At 42.6% G+C, this 23645-nt stretch overlaps 1 protein-coding gene across 1 annotated transcript in view; it reads right to left on the bottom strand.

The window, feature by feature from the left end:
• Positions 1–21706, bottom strand: part of LOC309547212 (uncharacterized protein) — a gene marked incomplete at both ends in the record, with an annotated part of 71659 nt that extends 49953 nt beyond the window's left edge. Inside the window, one exon of the mRNA XM_082247016.1 lies at positions 21169–21706. Within this exon, the coding sequence (XP_082103142.1) occupies positions 21169–21706 (538 nt within the window). The remainder of the gene's footprint in view (positions 1–21168) is intronic.
• Between the last annotated feature and the right edge of the window lie 1939 nt (positions 21707–23645).

The following is a 23645-nucleotide window of genomic DNA, read 5'->3' on the forward strand; positions in this document are numbered from 1 at the left end:
TTCAATACACATTCTTCACTGCTATAGACATTGATTTGGAATGTCAGGACTAAGTCCGGGTAATAAGTGCAGCTATACATAGCTGTGAGGTTCTTCTCTAGAAGTTGTGCGTGCAGTTAGGGAAATATTGGGGATCTGCATTGTAAGCTTGGCCTGGAATAACTGGAAGAGCTGAGAAAATGAATAATCAGACCCCTGAATGATATTTTGTTTACCAGACATACACGTTCATATTTTCCAGAGGTAAATAGAAGATCAGGTATAAAAAAAACAATCTTCATCAATAATGGTGATCCCAACCCAAAAATTTTATTCTGTGTCCATGGACCTATTATTTTATAACATTCCATACCTGGTGATGGGATCTATCTGTTTTTACAGCCTTAATGAACACATCATGTGCAAAGTGTGTGGACAATACTTCCTAAAGTAGGCACAACAAAATTCTTGGAACTCAATCATTTTGCTCACATTTCATTCTTTTGTATGTTCTCCTCTATGGAAATGTCAAAATTAATCTAAGAATGTTAGTCAAGGCCCAAGACAAGCATAACATTGATGCAGAACACTGGGTAGCCAAGAAAGTTTGGGAACTTTTCCTATAGACAACTGTAAGGCTGGGTTCACACTGATGCCTCTCAATGGAGCCGGTTTACACAGCTCTGCGTCGGCCGAGGTCCAGTTTGCAGAAGGGTCCTGTGCGTCTTTGGCTCAGTTTCAGATCCGACTTCAAGCAAAAATTCAGACCTGATTTGCTCCTGAAATGGAGAGCGGCGCCGCATCGGACCCCCTGCTGTGAACCACTCTACAGGGTGTCTGAACCCAGCCTAAAGATGCTTGGTGAAATCTTCAATGGAGAATAATAGGCGGTGGTAGATCTACCTGGTTCTACCAAACCATAAAATAAATATTAATCTCCCTGACCCATGGGGGGTGGAGAGGGAGGAGGCGAGGCAAGTAGTTGGCTAATCCGATGCCCACCTATACAATCCCCCCCCTCCTCACCTTCCCTTTTCCTTTTTATTTTTTATTTTTAATTACATAGCACACATTATAGAGAGCTTTGGTTTTGCTAATAAAAGAATAGAGATTGTAAAATAGGGGGGCACAGCCTCAGCAGGATGGGAGGAGAGGGAGAACAGAGAGGGGATATTAGGAGGGGTATTGATAATGACATCAAAACAAAGTTGTCATTAAAGTGGAACTAAACTCTTCAACATTAACTATTTTAATCCTAATGCTGCTAGCATTAGTAAATAGATAGAAAGGTATTGCATTTATTTAACTGCTTTCTGGTTTTTGGACTAGGCAAACGTGATGTCATACCCTCCTGCTTGCATGCCTGAGCTAAAGGCTGATGGACTCCAGGAAGTAAATGCTGCATGAATCATCTACCCTTACTCTAGATGGCAACATAGGCGGCTCTCTAATTAGGCAAATTAGGCGGTCGCCTAAGGCCTCACACCTACAGGGGCCTTGTGGCCAGTGGCGGAGCGACAACATTTAGAAGGGCACAGTCAGGGAAATCTCCAAAGTAAAAGATTGTTTTAAATTCTCGGATATAAAAGTTGCAGCAGTGTGCTGCAGTCCCTTCACTGCAGCTGCCAGGTGTCTGTTGTCCGCTGACACTTACCCCGCCTTCTCTGCCTGGGGATTGGCAGTCCGATCATGTAATCCTAAGATGTGGAGGAATCGGTGGGCTCACTCTGCTATCATCGGTTGTTGCTTTGGGAGGAGAGCTCTGCCCTGGCCCAGGAACATACAGGTAACCAGGCCCCGACTTTTCACTCTGCAGGCTGGTCATAGATTTGAGGTGTCTACTACGCAAAGGGGGGAATAGCCCCAGGGAAGTTGGTAGAGTCTTAGAATGGTTGGTGGAGGAGGAGAAGAAGAAGGCCCTAGGTGGCTGGGAAAGGAGAGGGTGGCTGGAAGAGAAGGAAAGGGTCCCTGGGTGGCTAGGGGAAAATGAGAGGGTCCCTGGGTGGCTAGGGGAAAAGGAGAAGGTCCCTGGGTGGCTAGGGGAAAAGGAGAGGGCCCCTGGGTGGCTAGGGGAAAAGGAGAGGGCCCCTGGGTGGCTAGGGGAAAATGAGAGGGTCCCTGGGTGGCTAGGGGAAAAGGAGAAGGTCCCTGGGTGGCTAGGGGAAAAGGAGAGGGCCCCTGGGTGGCTAGGGGAAAAGGAGAGGGCCCCTGGGTGGTTAGGGGAAAAGGAGAGGGATCCTGGGTGGCTAGGGGAAAAGGAGAGGGTCCCTAGGTGGCTAGGGGAAGAGGAAAGGGCCCCTGGGTGGTTGAAGGAGAAGGAGAGGGCACCTGGATGGCTAAGGGAGGAGAGGGCCCCTGGGTGGCCGAAGGAGAAGGAGAGGGCCCCTTGGAGGCTGAGGGAGAAGGAGAGGGCCCCTGGGTGGCTGAGGGAGGAGGAGAGGGCCCGTGGGTGGCTGGGGGAGAAGGAGATGGCCCCTGGGTGGCTGGGGGAGAAGGTGATGGCCCCTGGGTGGCTGGGGGAGAAGGTGATGGCCCCTGGGTGGCTGGGGGAGAAGGAGATGGTCCTTGGGTGGCTGGGGGAGAAGGAGAGGGCCCCTGGGTGCTGGAAGAGAAGGAGGAGAGGGACCCTGGGTGTCTGGAGGAGGAGAGGGACCCTGGGTGGCTTGAGGAGAAGGAGGAGAGGGCCGATGGGTGGTTAGGGGAAAAGGAGAGGGCCCCATTGGTGGCTAGGGGAAAAGGAGAGGGTCCATTGGTGGCTAGGGGAAAAGGAGAGGGCCCCTGGATGGCTGAGGAAGAGAGGGCCCCTGGGTAGTTGGGGCGAAGGAGAGGGCCACTTGGGGAGGAATGGCAGTGCACTATACTGGAATTTACAGTGCCCTCTGTGGTGACTCATGTATGGCAGCCTTCTACAGTGGGACTTGTCGTTCCCTAGACTGTGGCGGACTAAGGAAGGGAAGTGTAAGGGGGTCTCTGGAAACTCTGATGCAAGGGGGAGCTTTGGTGACCACAGAGTTCCCTTTTACACCAGAGTCCCCAGCTTTCCCCATCAAATCAGGGTTCCCAGAACGCTCCTTACATCAGAGTATCCAGCATTCCCCCTTAAATCAGGGTTCCCAGAACTCTTCCTACTTCAGAGTCCCCAACATTCCCCCTAAATCAGGGTTTCCAGAACTCCTCTTACATCAGAGTCTTTAGAGTTCCCTCTTACAGTGTAAGTGGGAAACTCTGGAGACTCTGAGGTTGAGGGGGCTCTGTGAAATTTGATTTAAGAGGGGGAGTCTAATGTAAAGAGGAATTCTGTGGACTCTGATGTGAGGAGATGCATGGGGGAAAATATGATTTAAAGGAGAACTCCTTATGTAAGGGGGGACACTGAACTCTGATGTAAGGAGGGACTCAGGGAATCATGACCTATAGGGAAATGCTGGGGACTGTGATGTAAGAGCAGACATATATATATATATATATATATATATATATATATATATATATACATACATACATACCCGATGTTTATGATCTTTGATTAAAGAAGAATTCGTTAGAGAAAATTCTAGAAACTGTGAATTCATAGTACAAAGGTTAAGGCTCTTAATATATGCAATTTATACAGTTAATTTTTATCATTTAAATTATTTTTCCCATTATGGGCGTGAGTGGGGCCTCATGTCCAAGTTTTGCCTTAGGCCTCACAAAGCCTAGAGCCGCCTCTGGGCAATGGCTAAAAATGCTAGGGGGTGTTTTTCAAAATGATTTCTCAACAAAATTAATCATGGAGACATGGATGCGTGGAGGAGGTTGCTTTGAATTAAAAAAAAAAAATGAATTAAAAAGCATTTTCAGTTTGTGGTGCACAGATACAGTTTAGTTCCACTTTAATGTTGATACAATCCAAGGGTGGGTCATGAGGAGTAATTATGGAGGGTGAGAGTGCTAGAATATAAAACGAGCAGAGAATCTGTGATGAGAAGGAGAGTTAAGCCCTGTACACACGTTCAGATAATCGGATGACTTATCGTTTGCATTTTGTTGCATGATACTAACATCGAATTCAACAATGCGTACAAATGATTTTTTTTGTACGATTCGGGAAAAGCTTCCTGGTTGCTTATCTACGTATCAGATGGTGCAAAACAAAAACAATGGCAGCCAGGCTTTTTCCGTGCTATTTTAGTGTTTCTGATCATGCGCGGTCTTTGTTGATCGATTTTTAGCGCACGCATAGTGTACTGATGAAATTATTGTCGTTCCCGGGGCTATCGTACAACAGAAGTTTTCCTGTTTGTCCCTTCGGATTTTGTTGGACCAACTGTCGTGATCGGCTGTGGAAAGCTGTGTACTAACGATCAGATTATCGTGCGATCGGGTCGAAAGCGAGTTTTATCGTACGATTATCGGAACGTGTGTATGGGGCATAACACAATTATTGTGAGATAAGCAAATAGCATAAGGCTATATGGACATTTACCCTTTAGGTTTGCCATCTCTTTTACGTCAGGTGTGTATGTGAAAGTATATAAAGATGGATTTATGTGGAAAAATAATGAAATAAAAATTAAGACAAACCATGTACCTTGTGTTATATACTCAAATCAGACTGGAAAGACACATAATAATATTTCAACTCTTAGTAATGCCAGTATGAAGACTCTCTCTCTCTCCTGCTTCTTAAAGCTGTTGTAAACTGATGCAGTAAAAAAAAAAAAAAAAAAAAACATGTAATAAATAAATAAATAAATAAATAAATAAATCTTTCCCCTGTTAGGCAATTGCACAATGTGTTGCATCAGGTAAGTAAGTTTGTCATTTAAAAAAGAAAAAAGAAAAAGAAGAACCTTTATTATCACTTTAAGAATATATGCTTGAACCAGGGTTTAGCGTCACTTTCAGGTAAGTATAACTGGTTTAAAAAAAAAAATGATAAAATCAATAATAAACAGTAATATATTGACCAGGAGAGGGTCTTATTTTGACCAGGGTTCGGCTCTATTTCAATTTAGATTGTAGCAGAATGAGAGAGAGATACTCCATTGGAATGGATTAAGGGGTGACAACTGTTCAAGGGGTTCAGGTGAGATTCCAGAAGCCAGTTCTTGATTCAGCTAAGCAGCTCAGATAAAAAACTGAAAATTTCACAATGTTACATTTGTGAGATTGATCACAAGTACACTTAATGCTCATGCTTGCCACCCATTCCCACTGGGTTATGTTTATTTGGACAGTTTCAAATCTTTGCACCTAAAACACATTTTTTTTACCTGATATTACTTCATTTTTAATTAAAGTTATGTATCATCACTTTACATTTTACTATGGAATATGTTTAGTATAAAAGCTCATCATTTCTCATTCTCGAGACCAGCTTCTATTTGTTCTAAAACAACAGAGACCTCTTGTGGACTGTTATAGAAATACAGCGTAAAGAATATTTTATATTTTAACTACCTCAATACTGGGCACTTAAACCCCCTTCCTTCCCAGACCAATTTTCAGCTTTTAGCGCTGTTGCAATTTGAACGACAATTGCGCGGTCATGCAACACTGTACCTAAACCAAATTTGTGTCATTTTTTCCCCACAAATAGAGCTTTCTTTTGGTGGTATTTGATCACCATCAGGTTTTTTCTTTTTTGGTGCACAAATAAAAAAAGACTGAAAAGTTTGAAAAAAAAAAAAGTTTTTTTTGTTTAGGTTATAAAATTTTGTAAATAGATGTTTTTTCCTGCACTGATGAGCACTGATGATGCCGCACTGACAGGCACTGATGAGGAGACACTGATGGGGTGGCACTGATATGCAGCACTGATGGGCACTGATATGTGGCACTGATAGATAGCACTGATATGCAGCATTGGTGGGCACTGATAGGCAGCGCTGATGGGCACTGATAGGCAGCACTGATGGGCACTGATTGGCGGCACTGATGGGCACTGATAGGTGGCACTGTTGGGCGGCAATGATCGGCACTGATGGGGGGCACTGATGGGCACTGATAGGCGGCACTGGTGGGCAGTAATGGGCACTGGTGGGCGGCACTGATAGATGGCAATAACGGCACTGGTGGGCAGCACTGATAGATGGCATTGGTGGGCAACACTGATAGGGAGGGCACTGGGGGGCTCTCTGAACCCTGCTTGCCATCCCTGGTGGCCATGGTGGGCATCCCTGGTGGTCATGGGTGGGCATCCCTGGTGGCTTAGTGGCACCCCTCCCCCCCCAAGGCTGTACTGGTAATCAATCATCTGATTACCAGCACAGACCCCCCCTGTGATCAGTGAGTAATTAGAAATACTCACTGATCACCCCAGCAGCAGCACCGATCCTCTTCTCTTCTCCTCACTGACAGGATCTGTCAGGAGGAGAAGAGATCGAAGCCGTTACAACGGCTCTATTTACATTACATGACGGCTGTGATTGGACACATCTGTCATGTGATCAGGAGGGCCAATCACAGGGCCCTCCTGCCGAATGATGTTGCTCTGTGTCCGAGGGACACAGGCACATCGAGATCGCGCCGCTGCGCGTGCCCGCGGCGGCGCGATCTCTCTCCTTCTGAAGGACGTTCCGGAACGTCCATTCAGAAGGACGAGACTCCCACCCGGCCGTATATTTACAATGGCCCGGGTGGGAGGTGGTTAATGAACACTCAGGGGCTCAGACCCCGTTCACATTGGAGGGACTTGTCATGCGATTTGACAGGTCAAATTGCATGATACATCGCACCCTATTGCCGGAAATCGCACTGTTCAAATCAGTGCGACGCCGACTTTGCGGTGCTCTGCACAATTTTTGCCGATTTCAGGTGTGACTTGCCTGGACATCTGTGCAGGTCTTCCAAGTCACACCTAAAGTCGCACTGATGTGACTTTGAAATTTTTTCGATTTCAGATGAAGTTGCACGATTTCAAAGCCCCAGTCAATGTGAACATGGGCTCATTTAGATTTATGTGTTGTGGTAATGCATCCTAATGTACAATCTAGGGTTCAGTACATTGCAGTGGAATTAATTGCACTGCAACCAAATTCACAAAGACAGTAGAAGGCAATGCACCTGCAAGGCAGCACATGCTGTGTATTGTTGTGTGTGGAGTCATATCTCTTTATCTGTTCACTAAGGTGCATCGCCAGCCTATTTAAAACGAAAAAGCTTTCTTAACAAAGCAAGCCATAGCTGCTTGTATGCAGGTGCAGTCTATTTTCTCTACTGCAGGTGGCACTCATCTGCAGCAGCCTTTTAGCTGGAGAGGAAGTCAAGGGGAACACAGTTCCTCTATGGTTTCCTGGGTCACTGGGGGAGCAATCCAATTGGATGCTGCCACCCCATGTGACTCTGGCTGCAATCTTGGGTCAGACAGAGCCTATTTAACCACTTCTGAACCGGAGGAAGATTTTCCCCCTTAATGACCAGGCCATATTTCGCGATTCGGCACTGCCTTACTTTAACTGACAATTGCGCGGTCTTGTGATGCTGTACCCAAATAAAATTGTCCTTTTTTTCCCCACAAATAGAGCTTTCTTTTGGTGGTATTTGATCACCTGTGTGATTTTTATTTTTTGTGCTATAAACAAACAAAGAGCGACAATTCTGGAAAAAAAAACAATATTTTTCACATTCTGCTATATATTATTCCCAAAAAAAAAAGTATTTAAAAATCAAAATTTTTTAACATTTTAGGCCAATTTGTATTCTGCTACATATTTTTGGTAAAAAAAATTGCAATAAGCGTATTTTGATTGGTTTGCGCAAAAGTTATTGCGTCTACTAACTACGGGAAAGATTTATGTCATTTTTATTGTTTTTTTTTTAAACTAGTAATGGCGGCGATCTGCGTTTTTTTGCAGGACTGCGACATTGCGGCAGACAGATTGGGCCCCTGACTGACATTTTTGGGGGGGAACCAGTGACATTACTACAGTAATCAGTGCTAAAAATATGCACTGTTACTGTAATAATGACACTGGCAGGGAAGCGGTTAACACAGTAAGTGATCAAGCGGTTAAATGTGTACCTAGGGGCGTGTTTCTAACTGTATGGGGGCCTGGCTTGTGAAATGATCACAGAAGCCTGAGTTCCTATATAGAAGGATCACAGGAGCTCTGTGATAATTGCAGAGAGAAGAACGGTCAGCTGTGTTTACAGAGCATCGGCTGAGATATCCTTCTATACGTCTTTGCATGAAGGTATTGGGGAAGATGGTGTCTGCATTCGAGGCAATTCCATATGCTCAATTCCATGCCAGACCCTTACAGAACAACATTCTGTCTACCTGGCCCGAAAAGGTTCATTCTCTGGACCGGTCCATGTCTCTGTTACCAAGAGTACGTCAGAGTCTGAATTGTTGGTTGTTAACCAGAAATCTGGAGAAGGGGAAATCCTTTCTTCCGGTGACCTGGAAATTGGTGACTACAGATGCCAGTCTCTCCGGCTGGGGAGCAGTTCTGGAGGAGGCCACTGTCCAGGGGAAATGGTCTTGGGTAGAGAAAAGTCTCCCCATTAACATTTTGGAAATCCGAGCAGTCAGTCGGGCTTTGAAATTCTGGACGTCCAGGCTTCACCCTGGGGGTACAATCCGACAATGCCACGGCTGTGGCATATATCAACCATCAAGGATACACAAAGAGTTGGTCAGGCCAGAAAGAGGTGGATTTCATCCTGTTTAAGGCAGTGAAGTTTGTGCCACACCTGGCAGCAGTTTTTATTCCGGGAGTAGAGAACTGGCAGGCAGACTTTTTGAGTCGTCAACAGATGTTTCCGGGGGAATGGTCCTTACACCCCAAGATTATTCAATCAACTTGCCTACGCTGGGGGGTCCCAGACATAGATCTGTTGGCATCCAGGTTCATCAACAAGTTGAAGACATTTGTGTCCAGGACCAGGCATCCACTCGCAGTCGGATTGGATGCTTTGGTGACTCCTTGGAAGAAGTATTCTCTGATTTATGTCTTTCCTCCGGTGCAGCTGATACCGTGTCTATTGTGCAGGATCCAGCCAGAGGGGAAACTAGTAATTCTGGTAGCTCCGGCATGGCCAAGGAGGATGTGGTTTGCACAAATCCAGCGGTTAGCAGTGGCGAGGCCTTGGGCTATTCCACTGCGTCCAGACCTACTCTCTCAACATCTGATATTCCACCCTGCTGTATGGTCTCTAAATTTGACATCTTGGCTATTAAAGCCTCAATCTTGAAGGAGCGGGGTGTATCTAGCCCTGCAGTTCATACGCTGATAAACGCTAGGAAACCAGTCTCTAGAAACATTTATTACAGGGTCTGGAAATCCTACATTGCCTGGTGTAAAGCCAGGAAATGGCATGCCCACAAATATATAGTCAGGAGAATTCTAGCTTTCCTTCAAGCAGGAGTAGATATAAAATTACCCTTGAGCACTATCAAAGGCCAGATTTCAGCTTTATCGGTTTTCTTCCAGGAACCAATCGCTTCCCATTCATTGGTTCAGACCTTTGCCCAAGGAATGCTACGTTTTCTTCTGCCTGTGAAGCCACCATTGTGTCCTTGGGACTTAAATTTGGTGTTGACAGTTTTACAAAAACAGCCTTTTGAACCTTTGGGGCAGGTTTCCCTGGTTCTTTTGACTAGAAAACTGGTCTTTTTGATTGCGATGACTTTGGCTAGAAGGGTATCGGAAATAGCAGCTCTTTCTTGATTTTTCATCAAGATAGGGTGATTCTACGACTACACTCAGGTTTTTTTGCCCAAGGTGGTGTCCGCATTTTATTTGAATCAGGACATATACTAGCTTCCTTTTTTCCAGATCCTCACTCTTGGGCACATCACCATCAAGCCTCTATGGCTCAGATTTGCAAGGCTGTGACCTGGTCGTTGATGCATACATTGTCTCACTTCTATAGAGTGGATGTTGGGACCCAGGAGGAATCTGCATTTGGCTGCAGTGTTCTGCAGGCAGAGGTGTAATCCTTTTTGTGGTCAGATGGCAGTATTTTTTGGTGTCCCCCTCCCCTCGGATGCATTGCTTTGGGACATCCCATATGTTACGATTTATGGCTCTGTGTCCTGTGATTTACGAAAAGAAAAATAGATTTTTTAATACAAACTTACCTATAAAATCAATTTCTTGAAGTACATTATGGGACACAGAGGTCCCTCCCCTCTTCTATGGGCTCTTTTATTGCTTGCTACAAAACTGAGGTACTTCCTGTGTGGGAGGGGTTATATAGAGGGGCATTCTTTCTGATTGGTTGCCAGTGTCCTTCACCTAAAGGTGGCTATATAACCCATATGTTATGATTTATGGCTCTGTGTCCCATGAAGTACTTCAAGAAATGGATTTTACAGGTAAGTCTGTATTAAAAAAAAAAAATCAATTTTTTTTAGCCAGAATACCCACTGCTGTGCCCGCAGTTAGCTTTACTTTATTACTAAACTTTCTCTGAACTAATGGTGAAACTATCACAACCAACATTCCACTATCAGCTTACTGACCACCTCAGTGGTATCATTTGTCAAGGCTTAGTCATGATAATGGGAAAGCATTAATGTTGAAATACCCTCACCCCTTCCAGTCAACTGGTAATGACAGCAGTAATTTTATAAGCACAAAATACAGAATATTTTTTTAAGTGAGCAAAGTCCTTTTTTAATACATACATTTTTTTTTTTTCGATTGAAAACAATTTAACTGTACCAAAGAGAAGTACAGCTAGTAATCATTATACATATAGGTAAAGTGTTGGAATACAATACCAATAAAATGTAAAAAAAAAAGGATAAGAACAGTGAAATTATCTTGCTACAGAAATAATTGATAAAATTATCATCAAATAATAATAATAAGATTATTTGAAAAGACAATTTTTTTTATTCATAAAAGTTATTATTTTTCATTGCCAATTTTTTTATTTTTTTAATTACATGAAGGAATTTTATTAAGATTAATATACTTTTAAATCTTTATTTAACCACCAACCAAGTTTCTTTTTTAAAATGTACATCTAGCCAAAGAGTAGGAAAGGGTTAAAATACTATATTTTTTTTGCTCTTTGTTTTGCTTGGCCCTATTTCCCTTTACTTCCTCTCCTGGAGACACAAAAGGAAGTAAGAGGATTTTTTTTTTTTAATTGAGGGGAAATTCCCCTAGACTGTGCCTGAATTCTTTGACATGCATGGAACTGTGCTTGTACTGACGTCCTCTGTACTAGTAAGGGAGACCTGGGTATATTCTGTGTATATTGCCCCTTCTGGCAACTACTGGTAACAGGTGAATTATACCTTGCATTAGTATTTGTGTCCCCATTTGGGGATTCACCTCTTAATTTGTGCTGGTGGTGACCATTGTAACTGATACAGAATGTGTTGGGAGAGCTAAAATTTTACAGTTGTCACTAAAACAATGGGTGTAAATCTTCCATTAGGGACACCTGTTAGGTTAGGTTTAAATGCTAATGTGGTGTAGTATATTTAACCCCTTCCGTCTGAGCATATACAGTATGTGGGTCTTTATCTGTGGGACTGTATATACGGGGGAGGGGGGGGGCAATGATTTGATCCCCTGCAGACAGAGGCGTAACTAGAACCTTCAGGGCCCCGGTGCAAGAAACCATGAAGGGCCCCCCGGACCCCTGGACGGGGCCCTTTCCTTCAAGCCTGGGGCTCTTCCCACTGATCCTGGGGCCCTTTACTCTCGTTGCGGGGCCCTTTATTACAGTCCCGCAGCGGGTCCCATTCACAAGTTCTGCAGTGGGCCCCCTTCCTGCCATCTTGGGGCTTCCCTACGGTGGTGGATTGCCAGGGCCCGGTCGCAAGTGTGACCTTGGCGATCCTGGAAGTTCACCCACTGGTGTCAGTAGTTTTTATTTTTTGGTATTTTAATTGTATTTTTTATCATTTTATTTTATTTTTTACGATGTCACTGACTATGACTATGTCCATTCAGAAAAGGAAGGAGCTCCCGCAGCTACAGGAGGAAAAAGGTGGACAGTGGTTTCTCTACATGCTGCCCCGGCCGGCGCCGCCCCTCCTATCCAGGTGTACAGGGGAGCCGCACAGGCCCCCTTGGAGCATGGGGCCCGTTTGCAATCGCAACCCCTGTAGTTACGCCCCTGCCTGCAGATTTTGTAAGACATTTCTTGTAGTTGATGACTTGGTTTGCACACATCTCAAGAGTGATTTTGGTCCACTCTTCTTTACAGATCTTCTCTAAATCCTAAGGCCCCTTTCACACATATGGTCTGTTCAGTTCTTTAGTTCAGTCACATCAAAATGTATCAGTTTTCCATCCGTTTTTCATCCATTTTTCATCCTTTTTTCATCAGTTGTCATCCGTTTTTCATCAGTTGTCATCCGGTTTTCGTCAGTTGTTATCTGTTTTTCATCTGTTGTCATCCGCTTTTCATCCGCTGTCATTGGTTTTTATCCGTTGTCATCCGTTTTACATCCGTTGTCATCCGCTTTTCATCCGTTGTCATTGGTTTTTATCCGCTTTCATCCGTTTTTCATCCGTTGTCATCCGTTTTTCGTCCGATCCGTTTTTTTTGACGGATGAAAAATAGGGCATTTATCCGTTCAAAAAAACGGACATTGACGGAAGCAGATAAAAACGGATGTTAACGGATGATCATCCGTTGTCATCCGTTTTTACATAGAGATACATTGATGTCCGTTTTTCATCCGTCAACGGATGGATGAAAAACGGACAAAAGAACAGCATGTGTAAAAGGGGCCTTAAGGTTTCTTGGCTGTCACATGGCAACTCTAAATTTCAGCTCCCTGGCCAAAGGCTGTGTAAGGGCCACAAAATTTCTGATGGCTGCCCTGCCCATGATGGTGGGTTTGAATAGAAGAATGAGATTCTGTGGACAGGTGTCTTTTTTACACATAATGAGTTGTTGTTAGGAGCACCTTCTTAAATTGACAGGACTAATCTGTGTACCACATGACCACATACTGTAGCCAGTTTGTGATAGTCAAAATTATTGTTGGTTGGTAGGGAATCAAATACTTATTTTACTCACTGAACTGCAACTCGATTTTTAACATTTGTACCATGTGTTTTTTCTGGATTTTTGGTTGATATTCTGTCTCTATCAGATGTAGCACCCTCCTAGATACAGTAGGTGCTAGGTAGGTAGTGTATATTTGCTCTGTCTGCTTATCAGGAGAGTGACAGGTAAAACCTAGTGGCTCTTTCTGCTTATCAGGGAGCAGGATTTTTAGTCAGGCCTGTTACATGTGTCCAGGGTTAGAGATGTACAGAACTGTTCGCCGGCGAACAGTTCCCGGCGAACTTCGCATGTTCGCGTTCGCCGCTGCGGGCGAACATATGCGATGTTCGGTCCGCCTCCTATACATCATCATTGAGGCAAACTTTGACCCTGAACATCACAGTCAGCAGACACATTCCAGGCCAATCAGCATACCTCCCTCCCACACCCTCCCACCTCCTATAAATAAGCAAGGGCAGCATCCATCTTAGATCATTTCTGTGTTACTGAGAGCAGGGAAAGTGCTGGTGCTGCTGCTGTTATAGCTGGGGACAGTTCCCGCTCTTGTTAGCCAGTGTTCTTGGTACACTCCTGCTGTAAGGACAGCACCCCAAAAAGCCCTTCCTAGGGCTGGTATTTGAGGTTTTTTTTGGATATATATATATATATATATATATATATATATATATATATATATATATATATATATATATATATATCTATTGTCCCCAAAAGCCCTTTTGAGGGCTGGTATTTGTGTAATTTTTTTTGTTCCGTGATATATATATATATATATATATATATTGTCCCCAAAAGCCCTTTCGAGGGCTGGTATTTGTGTAATTTTTTTTGTTCTGTGATATATATATATATATATATATATATATATATATATATATATATTGTCCCCAAAAGCCCCTTTGAGGGCTGGTATTTGAGTATTTTTTTTTGTTCTGTGATAGATATATATATATATATATATATATATATATATATATATTGTCCCCAAAAGCCCCTTTGAGGGCTGGTATTTGAGTATTTTTTTAATATATATATATATGTAGCATGTCCAGAACCAGAAAAAAAAGATCGTATAGGTGTAAAAGGGGTTCCCACCATCCCAGCTCTACTGAAAAATGATCTTTTTTTTTCTGGTTCTGGACATGCTACAGAGCTGAAACTTCACAGCTACACCTTTTAGACCCCCTAGACACTAAATCACACAAAAAAAGTTCTTAAAAATTGTCATTTTTGATAGAGAGCCAATTATTGGAAAAAAAAAACTTAACAAAAAAAAAATTTCTTTGGATTTATTGTTTGGGGGGTCTAAAAAGTGTACCTGTGAAGTTTCAGCTCTGCAGCATGTCCAGAACCAGGAAAAAAAGATCATATAGGTGTAAAAGGGGTTCCCACCATCCCTGCTCTACTGAAAAATTATCTTTTTTTTTCTGGTTCTGGACATGCTACAGAGCTGAAACTTCACAGGTACACTTTTTAGACCCCCTAGACACTAAATCACACAAAAAAAGTTCTTAAAAATTGTCATTTTTGATAGAGAGCCAATTATTGGAAAACTTAAAAAAAAAAAAAAACTTAAAAAAAAAAATTCTTTGGATTTATTGTCTGGGGGGGGGGGGGGGGGGCTAAAAAGTGTACCTGTGAAGTTTCAGCTCTGTAGCATGTCCAGAACCAGAAAAAAAAATAGAATCGGGGTTAGGGCTAGGGTTAGGGTTAGGGCTAGGGTTAGGGTTAGGGCTAGGGTTAGGGTCAGGGCTAAGGTTAGGGTTATTTTTAGTGCTTAGGGTTAGAGTTAGAGGGGTAGGGGTAGGGCTACTAACTCTAACCCTAAGTATCTCACCGTAACCCTAACCCTAGCCCCTAACACTAAACCTAACCCTAACCCTCTAACCATAACCCTAACCCTCTAACCTTAACCCTAACCCTCTAAGCCTAGCCATAAAAATAACCCTAACCCTAACCCTAACCCTAACCCTAGCCCTAACCCTAACCCTAATTCGTAATTTTTTCTGGTTCTGGACATGCTACAGAGCTGAAACTTCACAGGTACACCTTTTAGACCCTCTAGACACTAAATTCAAAGAAATTTTTTATTTTTATTTTTTTTTAATTTTTCCAATAATTGGCTCTCTATCAAAAAATTACAATTTTTAAGAACTTTTTTTTGTGTGATCCCTCTCCGGCATGCCACAGTCCAGGTGTTTGTCCCCTTGAAACAACTTTTCCATTACTATTGTGGCCAGAAAGAGTCCCTGTGGGTTTTAAAATTCGCCTGCCTATTAAAGTCTATGGCGGTTCGCAATGTTCGCCGGTTCGCGAACATTCGCCGATGTTCGCGTTCGCCGTTCGCGAACAGCGAATTTTATATTCGCAACATCACTATCCAGGGTGTGATTCATCTGGGCTGAGGGAGTGTCCCCAGTGTATCCAATAGGAAGGCCTTTTGGACAGTGGAGGAAACCCAACCAGTGACACACAGGCTTTTGTGGCTGTCCCAGTGGGTTGGCATGGACAGTGGTGCATCCCGGGATAAGCTATAAAAGCCAAGGGCACATGTGGAAGGGGGACTTTGGGCGGGAAGCCAAGTCTCAGAAGGAGAGTATGGCTGTTTCTCCTTCTGCAGCTGGGAAAGGTGGTCACAGGCAGTCAGCCTGGTGACCCTGAAGGTGTTGCTGAACGCAGAGGTCCAGTGGATGCTGACAAGTGGAGTTTGGAGGCAACGGTGACTCTGGAAAAACAGTGTCCGTGAGTACAGAGGAACTTGCCCCGGGGTCTGCCAGGAATGGGACCACTCCGGAAGCTAGGGTCAGCGGACAGGCATTAGCACATGGGTGTTGATAGGAAAGGGGGTGGCAGTTACAGAACCCTGAAGAGAATAACTAAAACAGGAACCTTTAAAACTGTCTAACTTCAGTGGCAAGGTGAAGCAGCGGCCTTGGCGCACACTACAGCTAGTTGTCCTGAAGATTGTGCATAGGTTATAGTTGGAGTATCCCACTCATCCCTTCTCCTATCCCAGTTCTAAATAAAAACACAAAAAACAACATCCCCTGGATTGATTATTGACTGAATGACCGCACTTCCGATAAGTTTCAAAAAGGAGTGTCTTTATTCCACATCAATCGAGTTGGCAAATACAGATACACACTGTGAGTGCAGGACAATCGGTGGACGCGTTTCACGACTGGATGTGTCGCTTATTCATCACCAAGTTCACTCTGGATGTGCATCGGCCATATATACACCCCATACATACAGCTGGCAACAATTGGAGTCATCAAACTAGTTGTTCCTCCCCTTGGTCAGCTGTTGGGAATCTATAGCTAGATTGCACAGACAGAGTGATCCCAACAAATCCAAACTTCAAAACACTTGTGCAAAAAACATTTTACATATATAAATGTCAATCAAAATGAATATCCATAGTGGTAAGTGCTCAAGTAAAGAAAAATAGAAAAACATCAATAATAAAAACATATTCAGTGTATGTGATACGTTTATCATATATATAAAAAGAGAATATATGTGTATATGAAGTATAAATGAAAAGAATATGTATTAAAGACCTTGTGAATAACCATAAAATAAAAGTAAATTAAAAAGGTATGAATGCTGACCTCATCCACAAATCCCAGAGGCAGGGGAAAGAAGATTTGGGAACGAACCTCCAATGTAGTGTAATAATTATGCATTATAATACTAAAGATCTATGTCAATACAGATCTATGTCAATACAGATGACTCCAGCACTCTAGATAGAATATATCTGATATTCCATTGCTTACATGTGCACATCATGTGCAAGCATATAGAGTCCGGAGCTCTATCTGTAATTCTCACAGATCTTGAGAAAAAAAATTTGTACCCGATTTTCCTTGTTTTGTATTTCGTTTTTTCTTTTCCCCAACAATCCCCCCTCCCTCTTTTTGGTCGTCTTTTTTGTAAAACTTTCTTCCAAATAGAGGTTTTGTGGTTTTAACACCAGATGAGAAATTTTGCCCATGAAAAAGGAGATGCACACTGACATTTGCAACATTCTTCAACACAGCAACAGGTTGCTACAATGTGTCTACATTGATTGTTATTTATCGCTGTTTAAACAACCAAAGAAGAATATAAACTATGTCACTATGCATCGTATTATATTTTATACATGTCATACTCTTTATTGTGAATCATGTATATCCATTGATATATGGAAATAATAATTTTCTATATATGATTCACACACATGTGATTTTTTCTTATACAAGTTTTATTAGTGTTTCACTATATGTAAATGTTTTATGGAAAATGTATCCTGTAGATATCGAAGCGGCAATTTATATATAATTTTTCATCAAAGATATATCACTGCATTGTTCTATCTATGATTGTTGGGTAGAAATCACTGATTGGAGCTTTCTATATTTTCTATATATTCTACAATTATATTGCTCCGTTTTTTAATACACTACATATGTTTCCTCTTGGCCGGTTAAACGGCTTCTTTAGACATCAAGAATTTTCTTGTGACACGTCACATTATCATCATTATTATTTTTTACAACAATATATTATTATCACTTTATACCTTTTTAATTTACTTTTATTTTATGGTTATTCACAAGGTCTTTAATACATATTCTTTTCATTTATACTTCATATACACATATATTCTCTTTTTATATATATGATAAACGTATCACATACACTGAATATGTTTTTATTATTGATGTTTTTCTATTTTTCTTTACTTGAGCACTTACCACTATGGATATTCATTTTGATTGACATTTATATATGTAAAATGTTTTTTGCACAAGTGTTTTGAAGTTTGGATTTGTTGGGATCACTCTGTCTGTGCAATCTAGCTATAGATTCCCAACAGCTGACCAAGGGGAGGAACAACTAGTTTGATGACTCCAATTGTTGCCAGCTGTATGTATGGGGTGTATATATGGCCGATGCACATCCAGAGTGAACTTGGTGATGAATAAGCGACACATCCAGTCGTGAAACGCGTCCACCGATTGTCCTGCACTCACAGTGTGTATCTGTATTTGCCAACTCGATTGATGTGGAATAAAGACACTCCTTTTTGAAACTTATCGGAAGTGCGGTCATTCCTTTTGTTGTATGAAGCTATCCTGGATTGCAGATCCAACCGGCACCTGATTCCAGCCTCACCTAGAGCGGTCTTCCCTGTTTGGATTCTGCTTGATTATTGACTGAGCCAAGGACTTTCAATGCTGTTTGTCTGCTATCAGTTACTAAGGGTAACCCAGGGGAATCCAGAAATCGTAATTCTCAGCAGAACTCTAGGGGGCAGTGCTACATATAAAATACACTTATGATAAAAACTATGGACCCTTTATTTCTTTGTAAGTGGGCAAACTTACAAAATCTGCAGGGGATCAAATAATTATTTTCCCCACTGTATATGCAGTCCCAATTACCCAAATACTGTATATGTGTACACTTAGCTGGAAGGGGTTAAATATACTACATCACATTAGCAATTAAACCTAACCTAACAGGTGTCCCTAATGGAAGATTTACACTCACCCATTGTTCTAGTGACAACTGTAAAATTTTAGATCTCTCAACACATTCTGTATCAGTTACAATGGTCACCAGCACAAATAAAGAGATGAATCCCCAAATGGGGACACAAATACTAAAACTTGAATTTTAAAATACACAACCTAAATACTTTGAAAATGGTGTGTACATATAATAAATCACATGCAAACACTAACAGCGCTATGATTAATCACATAGTCCATCATGTGACATATCTATAATAAACTTCAATCGGGTATTGTCCAGTTTGCTGGCATCATCTCCAATACAAAAATCCTGTGTAAGTGTTCAAGTGCTCTGATATAAAGGAAGGTGCCCCTTCACCACACCGGCATGCCCCCCAAGCAGTGCCCACGTACCTCACTGTGGGGAAATGAAAGCCCAACAAGATATGCTCGGGATGGACAACCTCTATCCAACAGACCAGGCACTTCACAGGGATGATGGCTCACCACAGGAGATGCAAAGACAGGACCAATAAGGCACTCTTTATGACACAGCTCCGGACTTCCATAAAACTGCAGACTGGATCACTCCATGTATGCCATATCATGCATAAATGAAAATAAACGCTCATAGCGTAACTCCATAACCATGCAGAAATTTATTAAATAAGCAAACATAAATGTACTCACAAACGTAATAAGATTGAAAGCATTCACAAAATCTTTGGTCCCGGACCGGGCTACCTGTGCGGCTCCCGCCGCCCCGATGTGGAGCCGAAGTTGCGGCTAGAAACGCCATGCAGCTTCCGGGTTCCGACTTCCGGGTGGGCGTGACGTCAGACGTCCGGGACGTAGGGTTGCTATGGTCACCGCATGTCCACGCTCTAACGCGTTTCGTCATTGGCTGACTTCAACGGAGGGCGTGGACACACGGCGACACTTCTCCTCTATATGCTGGGCAAGTGAGGGCGGAAGGACCACTCCGGAGGGGTCCATTACTGGCAGACCAGGATATTCTCCTAGTCCCTCCCCTCCACCGGAGCATCTCCACTCCCTTGCCTGCATACATTCCACTGACGTACAGGGCACCAGTAACCCTATAATCCCCGTCAGTGAAATACAACTTGGAGAATATCACCAGCAGCTAACCCAAGCACCGGCCATAAAACAATCTCCATGGTGACCATGCAATATACATAACCTTCAATACATAATAAATCTCACATTTGTACAAAGATACATGCAAAGCGGCTGAGAGCACTTAAACCAAGGTAATGAAATGTACCACAGACTATTATATCAAAATTGGTACAACCACCCTCCATACGCAATCACCTCTCCCCAAGGAAGAAGGAGTGCTAAACTACCCTTCTAGGAAGGTAATAAGGAACGTAGTCTTACTGTTCCCATTAATGCTATGCCTAGGGGAAATTCCTCGCTCTTCCACCCAGCCCAAAGCCGGCAACCGTTCTTTTCAGAACCATGTCGGTGCAACTGGCTGAAATAAGTCATTAGGGCGATATAAAATGTCCCCTGGTTTTCTGAGTACAATTGAGTCTTCCGGCATATAGACACCCAGACCTCTAGTATATCTACTTGGTACTCCCACCCCGCTTTGCAGCATTCTTTTCCAATCCAAAATGTGTGATCCATGATTGTACACCAGTGTGAATAGTATAAGAAAACCATATACATAATTCAACATGTATACATCACACCTCACCCCCTGACTAGGGGGGAGGGGCTTATCAGACTAATACCAAAATCCGATCGGGTAATAAAAATCTGTGTATATAAAAAAGTAAAACCTTAAAAAAATCTAGAATAATAAATAAATAAGGTTTCCCAGCCAGGCCCCACTCCCGGCACAGGAAACAAGGGAACTATAATTACTTATAAGAAAGGACAGGGTATCTCCTAACGAGGAGAATGACCCCAGTTTATTTTAAAAGAAGAATAAAAGCTACATATAACACTAGTGATAAAAAACTCAGCCTACTAGGATCTCAATAGTCGCTAATGAAACAATTGAGATCCAGTTCTACGTTGAGTCCTTGGGGCTGTAATGCATTGGTGAGGTAAATCCAATAGGTTTCTCTCTTGGATATTTCCCTTACCATATTGGAACCTCTCCATGCTTTGTCAATTTTCTCTATGCCCCAAAAGACCAAACCGCTTGGATCCTGATTGTGCTTTTCTTTAAAATGTACGGGCACGCTATGGTCTTTATATCCATTCCGTATGTTGGCAATGTGTTCCGACACACGTTTCCCTAAGGTTCTTTTCGTTCGACCTATATAGATCTTTTTGCATGGACACAACAAACCATAGACCACATGTGTGGACATACAAGTGATGCAATCCTTAATGTCAAAAGACTTCCCATTCGCTGGGGACACAAAGGAAGTGTACCCTCTAAGGTGTGTGCAAACCTGTCTGCAGGATATACACCTCCTGCAGGCATAAAAGCCCACTCTGTTATCCCAGAACATATTCAGCTTTTTTGGGGGGTCCAAGACCTTCTTCACTATTTTATCGCCAAAAGTGGGCGCCTTCCTATAAATTAAAACCGGATTTGAGGGTATTACTTCCCCCAAAAACCGGTCCATGCATAGGACATTCCAATGTTTCCGGAAGACTTGTTCAACGTCCTTGTGTTGCGCATTGAACGTTGAAATTAAGCCCCATTCATGGCGATTGTCCGTACTTATTTCTTTATTAGCCAAACATGAAACCTGGGAATTTTGTCCCACCTGTCTGATCGTGTCATCCAAAACACTGCTACTATAACCCTTCTCAACGAACCGTTTCTTAATAATCTCTGCTTGCTCAAAGAAATCTGCATCTCTAGTACAGTTTCTTCGAATACGTAACAGTTGTCCTTTCGCAATATTGGTGAGCCACTTTTTATGGTGGCCACTCTGTACCGGTAGGTAACCGTTCCTGTCCGTGGGTTTAAAGTAAGCACGTGTGACAAGTACAGTGTCTTTAATCAGTACCTCTACATTGAGATAATGGATCATCTCTTTACTCCAATTGAACTCCAATTTTATGTTATTGGAGTTTCCATTCAGGTATTCCGCAAACTCCTGTAATGAACTTTCTGGACCAGCCCAAATGAAGAACAGGTCATCGATATACCTTTTATATGTAATCAATTCCTGTCTTCGAGCAGCATGGATGAACCTATCTTCCCAATCCCCCATAAAAAGATTGGCGAGGCTAGGGGTGAACTTAGCGCCCATAGCCACGCCTCTCTTCTGGGAATAGTACTGCCCTGAGTACCAGAAATAATTGTGCGATAGGCAAAACTCTAGGGCCTTGCCTAAAAATCTTTTCTGGGGTTCTGGGAGGTCATCTCTCCTACTGAAAGCTCAATTAAGGGCTAACAGGGTGTCCTCGTGCTTGATAATTGTATAGAGCGAGGAAACCGCATGGTCACTAGAAAGATTTCATCAACCTGGGGAAGGGTAATCTCCCTTAAAGTGTGTAAAAAATCTTTAGTATCCCTCAGGTAGGATTTGACTTGGAAAACACTGTCCTGTAAGAAGTAATCCAAGTACTGACCAACTCTTGATGTAACGGATCCAATGCTATTATCTTTATAGGGATCCCAGCTTAGAAAAAAAGCTGTTCATTCGAAGGGATTGCATGAGGACTCGAGGGCATACAATGCGATTAGAGGAGAAGCGTTTTAACCTCAGGCAACGAGGAGGGTTCTTTACTGTTAGGGCAACAAGATTGTGGAATTCTCTACCACAAGAGGTGGTTTCTGCGGGTAGTATGGTGGCTTTCAAAAGACTCTTAGACTTACATCTCAAGGATCAGAACATTCAGGGGTATGTGAGATGATTATAACCACACACACCTACACAGGTTGAACTGGATGGACTATTGTCTTTATTCAACCTCACCTACTATGTAACTATTCACTATAGGCCTCCCCGGAGGGTTCACCTCATCTTTGTGAACTTTTGGTAATGTATAAATAGTGGGGACTCTACTGTAACTGGGAAACAGATATCTCTTTTCTTTTTTATTAAGGATATGTGTATCATATCCCCACTGAATAAAATTATCCATATTTCTCCTATCCTATTTTCAGTTTTCAACCTAAATACTTTGTTCACCCATAGAGAACAGGATAGCAGGAAAAACGTAACAGTGGTTCTGTTTTTTTTTTCTTTTTCGTTAAAATAAATAGTAGTCTAATTAATGTATTTTTATAAATTTTCTGGAAAACTTTGGTGCATACCAATGTATTGGTAAAAGTCTACTTCCCTGCATACTGTGTGCTGTAGGCAGTGATTGTAAAATGCTCATATTTTCTCATTTTATCTTTCATCCTTCAGGCTTACAACCTGAGCTTAAATAACAGACAATTATGTAAAACATAAACGGTAGAATGATAATCGTCCTCCCAGTCAGCAGACAGTCATATATTTTGTTATATGTTACTGTAGTGTGACTGAATCCTCTGCTGACAGCTAAACACCTGCATTCTAATCAATACACCATGACATTCCAGGTAATCCAATCTTTCCCAATTATAATTTGTTATTCTGCAAGTTTAAGGTAAAGGATAACCAGCCACAGCACCTGTCAATTTACTGTGGTGTGCTGCAGATATTATATTACATTGTGTTATGTTACTGGAAGCCGGTACAGAGGTACAACGCCACAAAATAATATTTTTATTATGAAAATGTTTAAAGAATTCCAGGCATCGGTATGTTATACATGGTTACGTTGGTCCAACTATGTATATAACATACCTGGCCGATGCCCCTGGAAGCTGGAAATCACCTAAAGTGGATCTAAAGCCTAAACATTTTTTTTCCTTGCATTAGGGTAAAAAATGTTTAGGCATCAGAATCCCCCCTCTCCCCCCTTTGTACTTACCTGAGCCCTCATTAATTCCAGTGCTGTGCACACCTGCAGCTCTTCTCTCCCCTTACTTATGGGTTTTGAGGGCTTTTCTGGGGCCATAGGTTCCCAGTGCTGTCAATCAAAACCAGTGATGAGGGAGCAGTGGGGGCAGAGTCCCGCTGTCTGTGTCAATGGATGCAGCAGTGGGGTTTGGGAGCGACCCCCATGGGAACCAGCTTCCAATGGGGCCACTGGACATAAAGGAGGAGCTAGGAGCACTGGTGGAGGACCCAAAAAGAGGAGGTTTGCGGCGCT

This window comes from Pelophylax lessonae (assembly GCF_965119305.1).
Source record: "Pelophylax lessonae genome assembly, chromosome: 1".
Classification (NCBI taxonomy): Eukaryota; Metazoa; Chordata; class Amphibia; order Anura; family Ranidae; genus Pelophylax; species Pelophylax lessonae.